The following is a 16094-nucleotide window of genomic DNA, read 5'->3' as shown; positions in this document are numbered from 1 at the left end:
GTGTTGTTTACGCAATGCAATAAGGAATTGACGTTCCCCAGGAGATCGGAGCTCTGAGGACATCTCCTCATATGCTTTGAGGCATCGTACAACATAGTTTTGGGGCGTCTGGAAAAGCAGGATAGGAGATTATTATGGTATTTGTCTTTGTACGTCTACTTACCGTAAATGAGACTCCTGAAGGGGAAAAATTTCTGTGTGAGATATCTAAAGCACAGGCGTTGAAGTAAGCTAATAACAAGCCTTTGGAAATACTGTGATGTAGTGTATATGCGATGTTCTATAATTCAAAAATTAATAAACAGATTTGATCCATAAAGCACGGGCGTCAGAAACTCTTCTACAAGATATTAAACAAGGTAGCATGGCTAACTTACCCAAGAGCTCTTTCCTGGAAAGATACTGGTTATGTTGCCAAGTTAAAAAGAGATTCAAAACTTGATTGACATCCCAAAGGGAGGAGTAGCGGGGTTCAGGAGGTAAAGAAAGTCTTATGCCCCGGAGAAGACGACACCCTAGTTTGTTCTCCCACAGGAAAACCATCCACCAAAGCGTGTCCAGCTGAAATAGTGGATCTGTATGAGTTAATAGATCGATACGCAAAGTCTTTTGAAGCGAGGTCCGCAAGAAAATTGGGAATATGGACTACATCGGCTTCCACGAGATTGAAAGCCCTTCGCAAACACCAACAGTTCCATCTACCCATGCTGATCTATAGCGCTTACAGGTACTGGGAGCCCATGCTTTGGATAGTAGCTCTTCAGCTTGTTGCGAAAGTCCCGGGACCGACCATCGTCCCCGGAAATCCGCCATGCCATCAAGGATAAGGAGCCCTCTAGAACCATTTGATGAGGTGTACCGTTCAGACTGAGAAGAAGCGAAGGAAACGGGGGGAGTCGGATTAGAGAATCCCACGAAAGTTCCAGAAGAACTGGAAACCAAACTTGAGATTTCCAAATTGGAGTGATCAGTACTATGGACGCCAACTGACGACATAACTGGGCAGATGTTCGAGCGATCATCGCAAAGGGAGGGAAAGCATATGCTTTCTCTTGACTCCAGTCCTGCAGAAAAGCATCCGTGGCAGTGGCCAATGGATCTGTTCTCCAACTGAAAAACCTGTGAAGTTGGTGATCCAATCTGGATGCAAAAAGATCCACCAAAAACGGACCCCAAAGGTGAAGTAGACGAGAACACACTCCTGGGTGAAGTTTCCACAAACGGGAGTCACTGAGGTGTCAGGAATAAAATTCGCAACCTGATTCCGATTTCCCGGAAGGTATTGTGCGGTCACCGAAACTTGATGGTCCAGGCAATATTGCCAAAAACTGGACGCCAGATTGGAAAGTGCCTTGGATCGAGTGCCGCCTAGATGATTGATATATCGGACCACAGATATATTGCCCATCTTCAAGAGAACGCTCAAATGGATAGTCTTTGGTCCAGCACTCGACTGGAAATGAACCAGCTAAACGCTTGAGACAATTTATGTGTAGATTCTGTTCCTCCAGGGACCAGGTTCCCCGGTGGAGAAATCTCCACACCGAGCACCCCAACCTGACCTGCTGGCATCTGATTTTATTATGAAATTCAGAGCGGAACCGAAAACAGCTCTGCCGTTCCAGGCTTCCATATGTGAAAGCCACCAATGAATCTCCACTATCACCTCTTGCAAAACGGGTACTTTTTGAGAATACATTAGACCTTTGCGAAGATGAGCTGCTTTGAGACGTTGAAGAGCTCGATAATGCGGAGGACCCGGGAATATCGCCTGAATGGAAGAAGAGAGAAATCCTATGAGGCGGGCAATTTGACGAAGGGAGACTTTTCGTTTGACATGAGTACGATGCAACTCGTGACAAATTTTCGTCATTTTGCGAGATGGAAGGCTTAGAGTGGCCCACACTGAATCGATAGTGAAACCTAAAAAGACCGCTCTTTGAGAAGGGGTTCAAAGGGATTTGGACTCTTTTATGATAAAACCTAGGCTCTTCTGCAAGTTGACTGTGACTTGAAGTTGGGCTGAGAGTTGCTTGGGACATTGGGCCAAAAGTAACATGTCGTCAAGATAGATGATTAGTCGAATCCCTTTAGCTCTGAGATGTTCCACGACAGGTTTGAGTACCTTTGTGAAGCACCAAGGTGCTGAGGAAAGACGGAACGGAAGGGTAGTTAACTCGAATGACTGATTTCCCCGAAATGAATTGAAGAAAACGTCTGTGAGGTGGGAAGATAGGAATAGTGAGATAAGCGTCTTAAGTCGAGACGAACCAGCCAGTCTAGAGGATGCAAAACATCTTGAAGGTGAATCCCTTCCGTTTTGAAATGACCGTAAATTAGCCACTTGTTGAACTCCTTTAGATTGATGACAGGTCGCCGACCGCCATCTGCTTTGTCTACCAAGAAGAGATTGCTTATGAACCCTCGAGGATGCGGCACCGCCAGACAAACTGCTCCTTTGTCCAGCAAGGCTGCAACCTCTTTGTCCACCAAAATGGCATCTTGTGAGGAAAACACCAGGGGATTCGGGTGGGAAACCTGCTTGGGAGCCCCTACAAACTATCTGGAAGCCATTTATTGTCTGCAAGACCCATGCATCTTGTGTAATTTGTCTCCATGCGTGGATAAAATTTGCCAAATGACCCCCTACTCTTAGAAGGGAAGAAGGGATAACACTTACTGTAAGAGGATGTTGATGCAGATCCTCTACCACCGCGATGTCTGAAGCGTCTGCCTCTGGTTAGGTAGAAATTGGCAAAACGGTTCTGGTCTTGAAACTGTCCTTGCCTGGAGCCTTGTTCTCTGAAAGAGTTGACTGACTGTGCAGGCCTGCCTCGACCAGCCCCAAGGAAAATCCAGGTAAGAAGCACTTTTTTCATAGAAGACTGGGCTTTGTCCAAGGAGGTGAAAGTATTTACAAACTTCCCTAACTCTTTTATAAAGAGTGCTCCAAATAAGTCTCCTCGAGCTGAAGCACCCTCGGTAGAATCGGCTAGATCTCCTAGCTTAGGATCCACTTTAACAATGAACGACGACGTTCAGTAAAAAGAACACAGTTTGCGTTCCCCAATAAAATGATAGCACGCTGTGCCCAACCAGAAAGGACTTCGGGAGAAATTAAACGCACTGGAAGATTTAGCATCCTCAGCCATATCAAAAATCTTTGTCAAAGTACCTAGGATATCAAGAAGCTTATCTTGACACGCCCTCCAAGATCTATCAATTCCTTTTTTAGGATCCTTTATAAATTTTTGTAAGAAGGTGGACATCCTGGGGTCCAAATTCGGCGTTATGGCAACTTTGTCGGTCAAAGAAGGTCGGGGGCACTCTGCCCTGCGACAGTTACGAGTCTTTTTCCAGTGGTTTTTTAATGCGTCCTGCCACATAAGTCGCCTCCTTGTCAGACGGGGCCCATTCGGATGACCTAGGATGGACAATTTCATCTGGGTCTAACATATCTGAAATTGCCGGAGCAGACTGGGAACCGGAAGGAAGCCAAGGCCTGGATGGACTGGTATCAATATCTTGATACCCAGAAGAATCACTGTTATGTAAGGATGGGGGATAGGGGTCTTGAGGAATCCAATGAGGATCAGAGGGGGAAATTAGGGAATTCCTGACACGATCAAAAAGATCTGTATCAACACCTATTTCGCGAGGACTCTTAGCTGGAGGTGCGTCCGCGAAAGGATCATTGGAGGCAGGAGGGGATGAGTATTTCGCGCACTCATGTTCTGTTTGTTGAGAAAGACTGTCCTCAAGAGGACCAATTGCCTCCGAAACAGCCCTGTATATAGACGCGTCAACAGCGTAAAAAAAATCCTCCTCCTCATTAGGATCCATAATTAAAGTATGAGGAATAAGATATGGAAATAAAATAATTAAAACCAGTAGGTATGAAGAATATAAAGCGGAGTGTCAGCTTAATATTTTTAAGTGTGTAAATACACTCCGATTATGAGAAACCTAGAGCCAGGGACACTACACACTGGTGCACAGTAAAATTAAAATGGGTAAAAGTGCAATATTTATTGCCTTCCTGGGAGTGTGTCCCATAAAAAAGGCCAATAATGTTAAATATAGACCCAAAGGGTTAATTTATTTAAGATAAAGAATAAGGACCCCAGAGTAGAAACGGGCCGTCCAGGCCTTCTGCCATGTTACTGACCCTTAATTACTAAGGGCGTCTCTCTCCAGGCAGAGTCAGAGAAAAAACAAACGAACGCGCTGAGGAGAAGCAGAACTTTGTGCTGAGGAAAACGAAGGCGCGTCTCCCTCAGCGCATCCATTGCCAAAGGAACATTTTAAACGAGCGCCCTCGGGCTCCCAAACTGCACAAAAAAACGCTTGCAAAGAAGCGAAAAATGCTCCTGCGAGTGAAGATATCCACAACAATCAACTTCAGAATATAAAAATACAAGTACATGAAAGAAACACCGTAAATATACAATGAATTTTAAAAGAGAGAAAATGACGACATATCTTGGCTGCGAGCAGCAAAGAAAGTGGAGAAAGATAAGCATAATCCTTGCCTCCGGTCCTGACATAGAATCAGATAAACAAAATGGTGACTGCAGGATAGCTTCACATTGGCAACAACACCATGTGATTACAAGAGTCCATTTAGGAGCTAAAAAAAACTTGTGTATACTTTATCAGAAGTACTGAAACACAAAAAACGTTCTTCAATTAGCACCTAGCTCTTCAAACTACCAAGGTATTTAATCATTTAAATGCCCTTTGTAAACTGGGGTATAGGAAATTAAAAAAATACAACCGAGCAACCACATCTTTTTTAAAGATTTACTGCACACCAGTAGAAGGATTCTAATCGAATGGGCTGATATAATCCCATGGCTGATGAGTACGAATCAGCTGGATACTAATTTAGAATCAGACAATCTCTGGAAATATCCCTGGATCATAAATAAGTTCCATGACCAGCTAACCATGAACCAGATACTGCAAGCAGCGGTCACAAACGCTCCTAGTAAGTGTGAGGAGTAGTATCATGGCACTGTCTTATTTTTAAATCCTAAAGGCCAAGGACATTTTTCTTGGACATCTCAATAAGCTTTCAATTCCTTCCTGGAAGTTTAAGGTAAGCATCCCTCCTTTGAGGTATAATATGCAGGAATAGAATGGACTATCTCCAACCGGCTGAGTCAGGATAAGTTATGTAACCACTTCCAAAACTACATACCATATACTATACTTTCACCCCCTTTGCAAAACGGAATGAAGACATTTCCTCATATCATTGTTCTGGCTGTAAAATACTTGCACAGTCCAGGATGACCTCTTGTGCAAAAGTGCACACACTGCCCCCATGGGCATTGCAACCACAAAGTTACTTGAGCTAATATGCGGCAGCCAAACATAATTGTCAAGAGCTCTATAAGTCTAGGTGAAATCATATAATCGGGCTGCAGGTCTTTAAGAGATTTAACAGTTAGTGCCTACCACTCTGTATTTCTGAAAACATTCACAACAGTCACAAGTACTGCCGAGAGGACACCATCTTCTTTAATAGTAATAAACCAAGGGATATTAAAATGCCTCACCTGTGGTAAAGTGTAAAAGGTAAACAGAGGCACAGTCTCATACATTTTCTTTTAATGATCAACTATGCAAGTGGCACTTTGTTGAGCTCAACCAAGCACTGGCTGAGGGGTGCTCCATTTAATATGTTAAGATTTGATTTTAGTTTAATTTGAATGGATCTCCAACTCTTAGTCGACATAGTTAGAGTATGTCATGCTTGTTTTCATGAGCTGAGTCTCATTTCAAATCACCTTTCGCAGGGTGAATTGACTGACTGTTGACTGTTTTCTTTAAGTAATGTAAATTATTCATTATGTTATTGCAATACGTTGTGTAATATTAACCTGCTGATGTGCACTTTGATACATGCCCTTTTATGAAGTCGTACTCCAAGCAAACACTGGAACTGTAAATATTGCCATGTGTTGATGACAATATTTGATGATTAACCTCTTCTGTGCCTTGGACGAGATGATCTCATCCAAGGCTACAGTTCCCCTGTGCCTTGGACGAGATCATCTCGTCCATGGCACAGGGGAACTTGGGGGCGCGCTAGCGCGCCCCCCGTGCACCCCCCTACGCCCCAGAAATGCAAAAGCATTTCTCTTTCAATCACTGGGGAGGCCAGGAGGGGCTTCAAAGGGAAGGAAAAGTATTTCCTTCCCTTTGAAGTCCCTCCGAGGGTTTCAAAAGCCGGATTGCTTGCAATCCGGCTTTTGAAACCCCACTAGACACCAGGGATTTCTTTTTTTTTTTTTTTACTAAACTTCACATAAGGGAGCGACCCCTTGGGCAAGGGTCGCTCCCATGGGGGGCATTTTTTCAGGAAGGCCTTTTCTGCCCCCCCTGGGGGCAGAAACCTCTAGGCACCAGGGACCATTTTTAATTTTTTTATGTTTCATTTTTTTTTTTTTTTTGGTGGATAGTGACCCCTTAGGCAAGAGTCGCTCCCCTTGGGGAAAAATTATATTTTGGCCATTTCTGCCCCCTTTGGGGGCAGATTGGCCTATTTTGATGAGGCCAATCTGCCCCCAAGGGGGGTAGAAACCACTAGACACCAGGGAGTTTTTTCTTTGCATGAATTTCACGCAAAGGGAGCGACCCCTTAGGCAAGGGTCGCTCCCTGGGGGGGGAGGGCAATTTATTTTAGGCCATTTCTGCCCCCCCTGGGGGCAGAAACCTCTAGGCGCCAGGGCAATTTTTTTTTGGTGTTTTTTTTGTTGTTGTTTCTTTTTTTAGAGATGGGGAGCGACCCATCAGGCAAGGGTCGCTCCCCTGGGGGGCAAATTGTATTTAGACCATTTCTGCCCCCCTTGGGGGCAGATTGGCCGATTGTAGGTCAATCTGCCCCCAAGGGGGCAGAAACCACTAGGCACCAGGGATTGTGTTTTTTGGCGCCAATGTCACGCAGGGGGAGTGACCCCGTAGGCAAGGGTCGCTCCCGGGGGGGGCAAATTTATTATAGCCCATTTCTGCCCCCCTGGGGGCAGATCGGCCTATTAGGCCGATCTGTCCCCAGGGAGGGCAGAAACCACTAGGCGCCAGGGCAAATTTTTGTTGTTGTATTTTTTTTTTTTTTTGTTGTTTCTTTTTTTAGAGATGGGGAGCGACCCATCAGGCAAGGGTCGCTCCCCTGGGGGGCAAATTGTATTTAGACCATTTCTGCCCCCCTGGGGGCAGATTGGCCGATTTTAGGTCAATCTGCCCCCAAGGGGGCAGAAACCACTAGGCACCGGGGATTTGTTTTTTGGCGCCAATGTCACGCAGGGGGAGTGACCCCGTAGGCAAGGGTCGCTCCCGGGGGAGGGAAAATTTATTATAGCCCATTTCTGCCCCCCCTGGGGGCAGATCGGCCTATTATTAGGCCGATCTGTCCCCAGGGGGGGCAGAACCCACTAGGCGCCAGGGCAATTTTTATTTTTTGTATTTTTTGTTGTTGTTTCTTTTTTTTAGAGATGGGGAGCGACCCATCAGGCAAGGGTCGCTCCCCTGGGGGGCAAATTGTATTTAGACCATTTCTGCCCCCCCTGGGGGCAGATTGGCCGATTTTAGGTCAATCTGCCCCCAAGGGGGCAGAAACCACTAGGCACCGGGGGATTTGTTTTTTGGCGCCAATGTCACGCAGGGGGAGTGACCCCGTAGGCAAGGGTCGCTCCCGGGGGGGTGGGGGCAAATTTATTGGCACCAGGGCCAATTTTTTTTTTTTGTTTTTTTTTTTTTGTTTGTTTGTTTTTTTAGAGATGGGGAGTGACCCATCAGGCAAGGGTCGCTCCCCTGGGGGGCAAATTGTATTTAGACCATTTCTGCCCCCCTGGGGGCAGATTGGCCGATTTTAGGTCTTGGGGGGGGGGTCAAATTTATTTTAGGGCATTTCTGCCCCCCCCCCCTCTCCCGGGGCCGGCTGAGCTAGAGGCCAAACTCCACAGGTAGGCACTTTGCAAAAAACACCTCTGTTTTCTGTGAAAAAATATGTTGTGTCCACGTTGCGCTTTGGGGCGTTTCCTGTCGCGGGCGCTAGGCCTACCCACACAAGTGAGGTATCATTTTTATCGGGAGACTTGGGGGAACGCTGGGTGGAAGGAAATTTGTGGCTCCTCTCAGATTCCAGAACTTTTTGCCACAGAAATGTGAGGAACATGTGTTTTTTTAGCCAAATTTTGAGGTTTGCAAAGGATTCTGAGTAACAGAACCTGGTCCGAGCCCCGCAAGTCACCCCTCCTTGGATTCCCCTAGGTCTCTAGTTTTCAGAAATGCACAGGTTTGGTAGGTTTCCCTAGGTGCCGGCTGAGCTTGAGGCCAAAATCTACAGGTAGGCACTTTGCAAAAAACACCTCTGTTTTCTTCCAAAAATTTGGATGTGTCCACGTTGCGCTTTGGGGCGTTTCCTGTCGCGGGCGCTAGGCCTACCCACACAAGTGAGGTATCATTTTTATCGGGAGACTTGGGGGAACATAGATTAGCAAAACAAGTGTTATTGCCCCTTGTCTTTCTCTAAATTTTTTCCTTTCAAATATAGGAGAGTGTGTAAAAAAGACATCTATTTGAGAAATGCCCTGTAATTCACATGCTAGTATGGTCACCCCGGAATTCAGAGATGTGCAAATAACCACTGCTCCTCAACACCTTATCTTGTGCCCTTTTTGGAAATACAAAGGTTTTCTTGATAGCAATTTTTTACTCTTTATATTTCAGCAAATGAATTGCTGTATACCCGGTATAGAATGAAAACGCACTGCAGGGTGCAGCTCATTTATTGGCTCTGGGTTCCTCGGGTTCTTGATGAACCTACAAGCCCTATATATCCCCGCAACCAGAGGAGTCCAGCAGACGTAACGGTATATTGCTTTCGATAATCTGACATTGCAGGGAAAAGTTACAGAGTAAAACGTAGAGAAAAATTTATGGTTTTTTCACCTCAATTTCAATATTTTTCTTTTTCAGCTGTTATTTTCTGTAGGAAACCCTTGTAGGATCTACACAAATGACCCTTGCTGAATTCAGAATTTTGTCTACTTTTCAGAAATGGTTAGGTTTCTGGGATCCAGCATTGGTTTCATGCCCATTCCTGTCACTGACTGGAAGGAGGTTGAAAGCACCAAAAATTGCAAAAATGGGGTATGCCCCAGTAAAATGCCAAAATTGTGTTGAAAAATTGGGTTTTCTGATTCAAGTCTGCCTGTTCCTGAAAGCTAGGAAGCTGCTGAGTTTAGCACTGCAAACCCTTTGTTGATGCCATTTTCAGGGGGAAATCCACAAGCCTTCTTCTGCAGCCACTTTTTCCAATTTTTTTGAAAAAAACGAAATTTTCACTGTATTTTGGCCAATTTCTTGGCCTCCTTCAAGGGAACCCACAAAGTCTGGGTACCTCTAGAATCCCTAGGATGTTGGAAAAAAAGGACGCAAATTTGGCTTGGTTAGCTTATGTGGACAAAAAGTTATGAGGGCCTAAGCGCGAACTGCCCCAAATAGGCAAAAAAAGGCCTGGCACAGGAGGGGGAAAAGGCCTGGCAGCGAAGGGGTTAATAACATATTGGAAAAACAAGGCATCTAGGTGAAAAGGAAGATATTGGCAATAGGTAAAGAGTATTTCTTTTTGGTGGTCATTTCTTACCAAGGTTATCTTTTAAAAATAGAATGCTGCATCCAAAGTGTCAATGCCAAACAGATGTCACATTCCTGTCAGACCCTGACAGGACAGATTCATGTCTGGCAAACTAATCATATATAGTGCAATGCAGGAGCATATTACTGCTAGGTTAATGGATTAAGTTTAGAGTGCTGCATGCTACAAACACTATATGTGTTGTGCAGACCAAGGAGATGCACAAACTGTCGATAGACCACCCTCTACGTAGCCTACAAAGTAGAGCCTAAATAAACCCAAACCAATATTAAGTTAGCTATGGTACATCGAGGGAAAAGTGCAGTGCCAAGAATGAAAGCTATTTAAATGATCTCCTGACAAACCCAAAGTGAAAATGGTCTTCGGGACACTATAGTATTCCCAGTGAAGGACTGATACGAAATGTATGGAACTGGCAGCAGTGCCAAGTGTATTCGTTCTGTACCAATTATTTTGTGAGCAGTAATCTCTATTGTCATTTGGGGAGGAAGTGCATCACTTGAATCACTTAGAAGAATCTATCACCTGCATTTTTTTCAATAAAAAGCCAATATTCAACAAGAGAGTTGACTGTGTTTTACAACTTGTTCTGTGATGTATTACACCTTTATGAGCTGCCTCCTCAAACCTGCGACACCTTGGAAAGCTCCCAGTTTGGATAATGCAAAAAAGTTGGCTTCATCTATGTTCTATACTTACAGGGCAAGCTGCCGTCTCCATTTCAGAAAGCTGTCTCTCTCCGCTTGCTGCAGCGACTCTGGACTGGTATTCTCATCCCAGTACGGCCTGCAGTACCAGACAAAAGAATCAACAACCTCAGTACTTTTTTGTTTTATTCAATGCAGCCAGAAAAACAATAACATACACTGAGCTTTAATCTTTGCCTATGTAGTGAAGTCAGAAAGAATTGATTCTGCCAAAAAACAAACAACAACAAAATAAAAACATTTTCATTGAAGGTTTGTCCACTACTACACCAGCAGCCCCAAATACATAGCCATCTCTCTGCTCTAACCATAAAGTTTGCAATAAATCTTTGTTCATAAACTGTTGAAAAATTGCTTTGTTTTTAAATCTGTTTTATTCAAATTATAACTTTTAAGTACAATCAAGGTACAGTAACCCCTCTGGTGAAGAAAACTGCATTTGTGTTAAAGATAAAATAAAAGTACATGCAGCATAATCCAACAGATAGGCATCGTCCTGTCCAAAATCACTCTGTACCTGGGAAAACAACAAAACCATGATAGTCAGTAGCTCAATCCCAGTACATACACCTGCCTAGCTGAGAAGTGACGTACTAAGCTACTGTAGCATCCACTCTTCGATCATGAAACTTCAAGCCTGCAAATCTTTAAAGAACCCATTTCAAAATAAAAAAAAATTATAACAGCACTTTTTAAATAAAATAATGCACTCTCCTTTTCAAGTATCAGAAACCCTGCGTTAAACCCTAAAATGGTTCAAAAGTATAGTAAATATGTTTAAGAAAATATATGGGCTAAAAACATTTAGGGCCATATTTATACTTTGACGCACAACTGCGCCAACGCAGTTGTGCGTCAAAAAAATTAACGCCATTCTGAAGCGCCATGCGGGCGCCGTATTTATTCAATGACGTTAGCCGGCGGAGCTGCCTGGTGTGCGTGAAAAAAAATGGCGTACACCAGGCAGCGCCGGCGTAGGGGAATATGGAGCTTGGGCGCCAAAAAATGGGGCAAGTCAGGCTGAGGCAAAATTTTCGCCTCAACCCGATTTGCGCCATTTCTTTTTACTCCCAACCCCCATTGAAATGACTCCTGTCTTAGCAAAGACAGGAGTCATGCCCCCTTGCCCAATGGCCATGCCCAGGGGACTTCTGTCCCCTGGGCATGGTCATTGGGCATAGTGGCATGTAGGGGGGCACAAATCAGGCCCCCCTATGCCACCGACAAAAAAAAAAAAAATTACTTACCTGAACTTACCTTATGTTCCCTGGGATGGGTCCCTCCATCCTTAGGCGTCCTCCTGGGGTGGGCAAGGGTGACAGGGGGTGTCCCTGGGGGCATGGGAGGGCACCTCTGGGCTCCTTTCGAGCCCACAGGTCCCTTAACGCCTGCCCTGACCAGGCGCTAAAAAACGACGCAAAAGCATCTGGACGTCATTCTTTTTGACCTGCCCACTCCCGGGCGTCAGTTTTGCCCGGGAGTGTAAATACGGCGCACATGCCACGGAGTCAATTTTTTAGACGGGAACGCCTACCTTGCATATCATTAACGCAAAGTAGGTGTCCATGCTGAAAAATGACGCAAACTCCATGGACTTTGGCGCTAGACGCGTCTAACGCCAGAGTATAATTATGGAGTTAGTTTTGCGTCGAATTTGCGTTTAAAAAAAACGACGCAAATCCGGCGCAAACGGAGTATAAATATGGCCCTTAATCTTTAAAAAAGTAAAACCACCATCTTGGTAAGGTTAGGACTAGACCAGTTCACAAGGGAGAGAGCGCAACATTGCTTGACCTAAATGATTAAAATTGGTGGATCCATAAAGCTGCAATTATTCACTTCTGTATTTCTGTAGGAATTGCAAGGAATGTTTGTTGACTGAAGAGATCATAAATCAGTACTCTTCAGTGAAGGGAGTTAGATGGGCTGGCTTTCTACAACCAGATTGTCCATATTGTGTTCAAATGCATGTTGGGTTATGTTGGTGTCTTGGATTTACTTTTGATTCTTTTGACTTAAATGGTTTTATTTTCATGGCTATGGTGATTTTTCAAGCATTTCATTTTTAAAGGATAATTGATCCTGTTGTCCCATTAGACGCCAGCATTTTTCAAGTCTCTTTTTTACTGGCTTAATCTAGATTCTACTACAGATTTCTCCAACAACAGCTTAAGGCATACAAGGATAGATGGATTTCGTGGACAGAGGCCTCAGCTGCAGAGGACTCTGGACGTTAAGTCTATATCTTATATTGGTAGTTTTCAATATTTAAACGTCTAGTTCTAAAGTAAATGCAATACTCTGAAGATCGACAGATTGTGCACATTCTCAAAGTTTTTTTTCAATAAGGTTATTTTTGATCATTTTATGAACACCTTCTTTATTGTACTTTTATTCTTACAGTCCCTTGGAGGGAATAGTGTGGTGCATCCACAGCACTGACCACAAATACTTATTACCTTGTTCATATTTTTACCCATGTCTTGTAAAGTGCTATAATCACTTTCTTTGTAATTAGTCTGCACCCCCTTTCCCCACGTATTTAATCTATTAGGATTTCTTTATAAGATGTGCCTTAGAGTGATTATTATATGCGAGTTTTTAATTTATCGGAAGCTATGACAAGTGCATGCTTTTATGAAAAGCTATTTGTTTCTTTACATTTCCATTAACTCAAATGTTACTTTCTTTACTTTAACCCATTATTTTAGGTAGCTTGTTTTTCTTGAGAGATTATCATTCAGATACCTAGACAGAATGCAAGCAGTGTGAGGCTGTGACCTTTGCGTCCCAATATTACCATGTGACACAAACCCATTACCACAAAGTCTGCGTGGGTGACCCTTATATCATGCAACAGTTCCCTCTAAAAACTAACAAGATCGAAGGAGCTGGGCCCCATCTAAGCAGGATGACTATGCCTACACTCCCTGCAACATGATCCAACTGATCTATGGAATATAAGTCACACCACTCAGAATTGTCTACTGCATGAAGTAACCGATCTGCCATGAATACCCACAAACTCCCTTCTTAGCCTCTTCACAAAGTCAACAACATCCCATTTCACCCTGTGCCATTTCGAAGCCTGAGCTAGCCAGGCTACTCACCAGATACTCACTCATGGTTCTTCTCCAAGTAAACTAAGGCCTAAGCATAATTTTGAGCTGAGAATAAATAAGAATCTATACTACTTCTAAGTGTCCTCTAAAATGCCTTTCTTTACATACATGTCTTACATATGCAGCTGAACATTTTACTCACCTCCTGGGTATACTCAAATATTGTTTATTTTCTTCATGGAGTTTATTGATTCTATTTGTTTCTTCAGTGCTCAGAAGACCTGTCCGTGCTTCAGCTGGAACAAACTTTATATTAAGTTTCTCTGCAAAAAGAACACAACAAATTAGACTATTATTATCAATACCGGTGGGGTTTCACGGAGTGATTAATTCTGAAAGACACAGTGGAATAAATGTATTGGGCGCATTGGAGTACTACTAGACAAAAAACACGCCCTTGGATCATTGTAGCTATGATGATGGTCTAACCACTGGGATCCGAGGAAACAAATTTACCATTCAAGTTACTCCACTTTGTTCATTAGCTAAAAAAAAAAAATCACTTATGTTACATTGCACTGTCCAGTTTGAAATTATTATACAGCGCATCACTTCTAGACATTTTACAAGAGCAGAAACCACTGAATAAGAATTAATGAGTGCATGTTTGGAAGCCAATAATGCTGGCAAAAAATTGCATTGCAACAGTCACCCAGAGACCCAATAAGTAAGGACATGATTAGTAAACTGCGTTCCACCATCCAAACACATTCCCACAAATACAGCAAATCCCATTTTCACTATGGGTTTTGTGCAAATGTGCAGGAAAAAACAGGGTGATCAGAAGATATGAAGGCTAAACAGAGCCGTATTATAGGGTGGAACTCATCATACACAGCAGCAGTAGGCTCAGGAGGGAGGCTCATTTTTGCCAATCTATATATGCAAACCATGCAACTTGGCAATGTTGTAAGCCAGTTCGGTAGCTACAGGAAGAGACAGGTTTCAGATGTAAACAGCATTTCAACAGCTGACAGTTTATTTATTTTAATTTTGTCCTCTAGATTCAAGAGCCAGAGTTTATTGGGGACAGGGGTAAGCCAGTAAGGATTTGTAGGTCAGCAAACACAGCAAGTTTGTTCAGGAAACTCATTTATAATTTACAGACGTTTCAATGACAACACTATGGAACTTGTTGAATTACTTTTCATATGCCTATATTATGTGAATTTCATTGGATGAGGTGTACGTGATAAGACGTGGTAAGGTACTAATGGAGAATAGTAATAGGGTTACAAATTAAGAGGTGGGAGGTCAGAGACAACGATGACAAGTAGGAGCCAAGAAGTCCTGAGGAATCTTGTTTATAATAATTCAGAATCTTTAACAGGTCTGTTGAGTGCAGAAATATTGGGTGTAGGAGTCCTAAAGGAAATGGAAAGGAAATGACAAGGCATTAGACCAGTTAAACTGAAAAATAAATTTGAACATCCAAAGATGAGATCAGCAGAGCCCTCAAGTTTCCCAGGTTCATGCATGAGTTGCTCATCCAGTCCAGGATTTTTATTTATTCTATTGTGATGAAATGAACACCACAATCCAGAATGTTAAGAAAAATCCTGGACCTGCTGAGTTACTCACACAGGAACTGGGAAACTTGAGAGCTCAGATCATGAGTAATTTATTTTCACGCCTGGGAAGAGATTTGTGTTGCTCATGGCAAAATTGGGTGCAGGAGTCCTGTAGTTGATCCTCCGCGGTTAATGGAATTCCTGCTGGAGACTGAGTTAATGTAGATGACTTTCATAAGTTAGTTTGTCCTGCACAAATAACCCTGTAAATGTATTTGTAAAAATAAAATGGCAGGTCTGTAAGCTTCATGTAAACTATAATAAAGCTAAACCCAAGAAAAAAAAAAACACTCATTGCGGATTGTAAACATATTGTTACTATCTCCAGTGTGTTGATGCTACAGCTCCATTTCTCAATGTAATAGACTGCACCCAGAAGGTGAAAAACCAATTCCATGACTGAGCCTGAGTCAGGGGAACTCTCCCTCACGATTACCCTTCCTCTGAAACCCTCTCTTAGGCTACACGCTGTACAAGAGCAGCAGCCAGCAAAAGTCAGGGAGGGTTTTTCTTCAATGTTGTCATCCAAGGACAACTACCTCCTGCCATCCTCTCGCCTCTCTACAGAAGCTCCATTTGTGCCCAAAAGCTACACTACAATGTTAATATACATGTACAGCAAAATATTTCAGAATTATTATTCATTAGTATATTGGGGGAATATAAATTACTTTAGATATTATCGTCCCAAAATTGACATTGCTTACGATAGAACTGTAGCTTCAGAGAAAGGGAAGAACGTGAAATAGTTCTGTGATTGCAATTAACCTGAAGGTTAAGGGGCTCAACAATTTTTATTTTATTTTTTAAATGGAAGGATGTCGAGGAATATCAATTTTGGCCTAGAGTACAATACAGTAAGACGGGGTAATTAATGCACATGTTGTACTAGCATGCACCTGTGGTGCTAGCATGTGGGGTGGTGTAAAAGGCCTTGATCAGGATAAAACTGACCCTTGACTCAGATGCACTGAACAGAAGGGAGGGTTACAGTCTAAAGGAGGTTGAGCCAGGAGCGCCCATCCTT

The 16094-nt window shown here is 43.2% G+C and overlaps 1 protein-coding gene across 1 annotated transcript in view; it reads right to left on the bottom strand.

Annotated features, from left to right (window-relative positions):
• LSG1 (large 60S subunit nuclear export GTPase 1) overlaps positions 1-16094 on the bottom strand; it is a 97451-nt gene that overhangs the window by 63742 nt on the left and 17615 nt on the right. The window contains exons 3-4 of the mRNA XM_069213163.1: positions 13639-13759; positions 10367-10453 (exon numbers count right to left, since the gene is read on the bottom strand). Of these exons, the coding sequence (XP_069069264.1) occupies positions 10367-10453; positions 13639-13759 (208 nt within the window). The remainder of the gene's footprint in view (positions 1-10366; positions 10454-13638; positions 13760-16094) is intronic.

Source organism: Pleurodeles waltl, chromosome 11, assembly GCF_031143425.1.
Source record: "Pleurodeles waltl isolate 20211129_DDA chromosome 11, aPleWal1.hap1.20221129, whole genome shotgun sequence".
Taxonomy (NCBI): domain Eukaryota; kingdom Metazoa; phylum Chordata; class Amphibia; order Caudata; family Salamandridae; genus Pleurodeles; species Pleurodeles waltl.
Note: the sequence above shows the minus strand (reverse complement) of the source record. Positions and strands in the feature narration are given on the sequence as shown.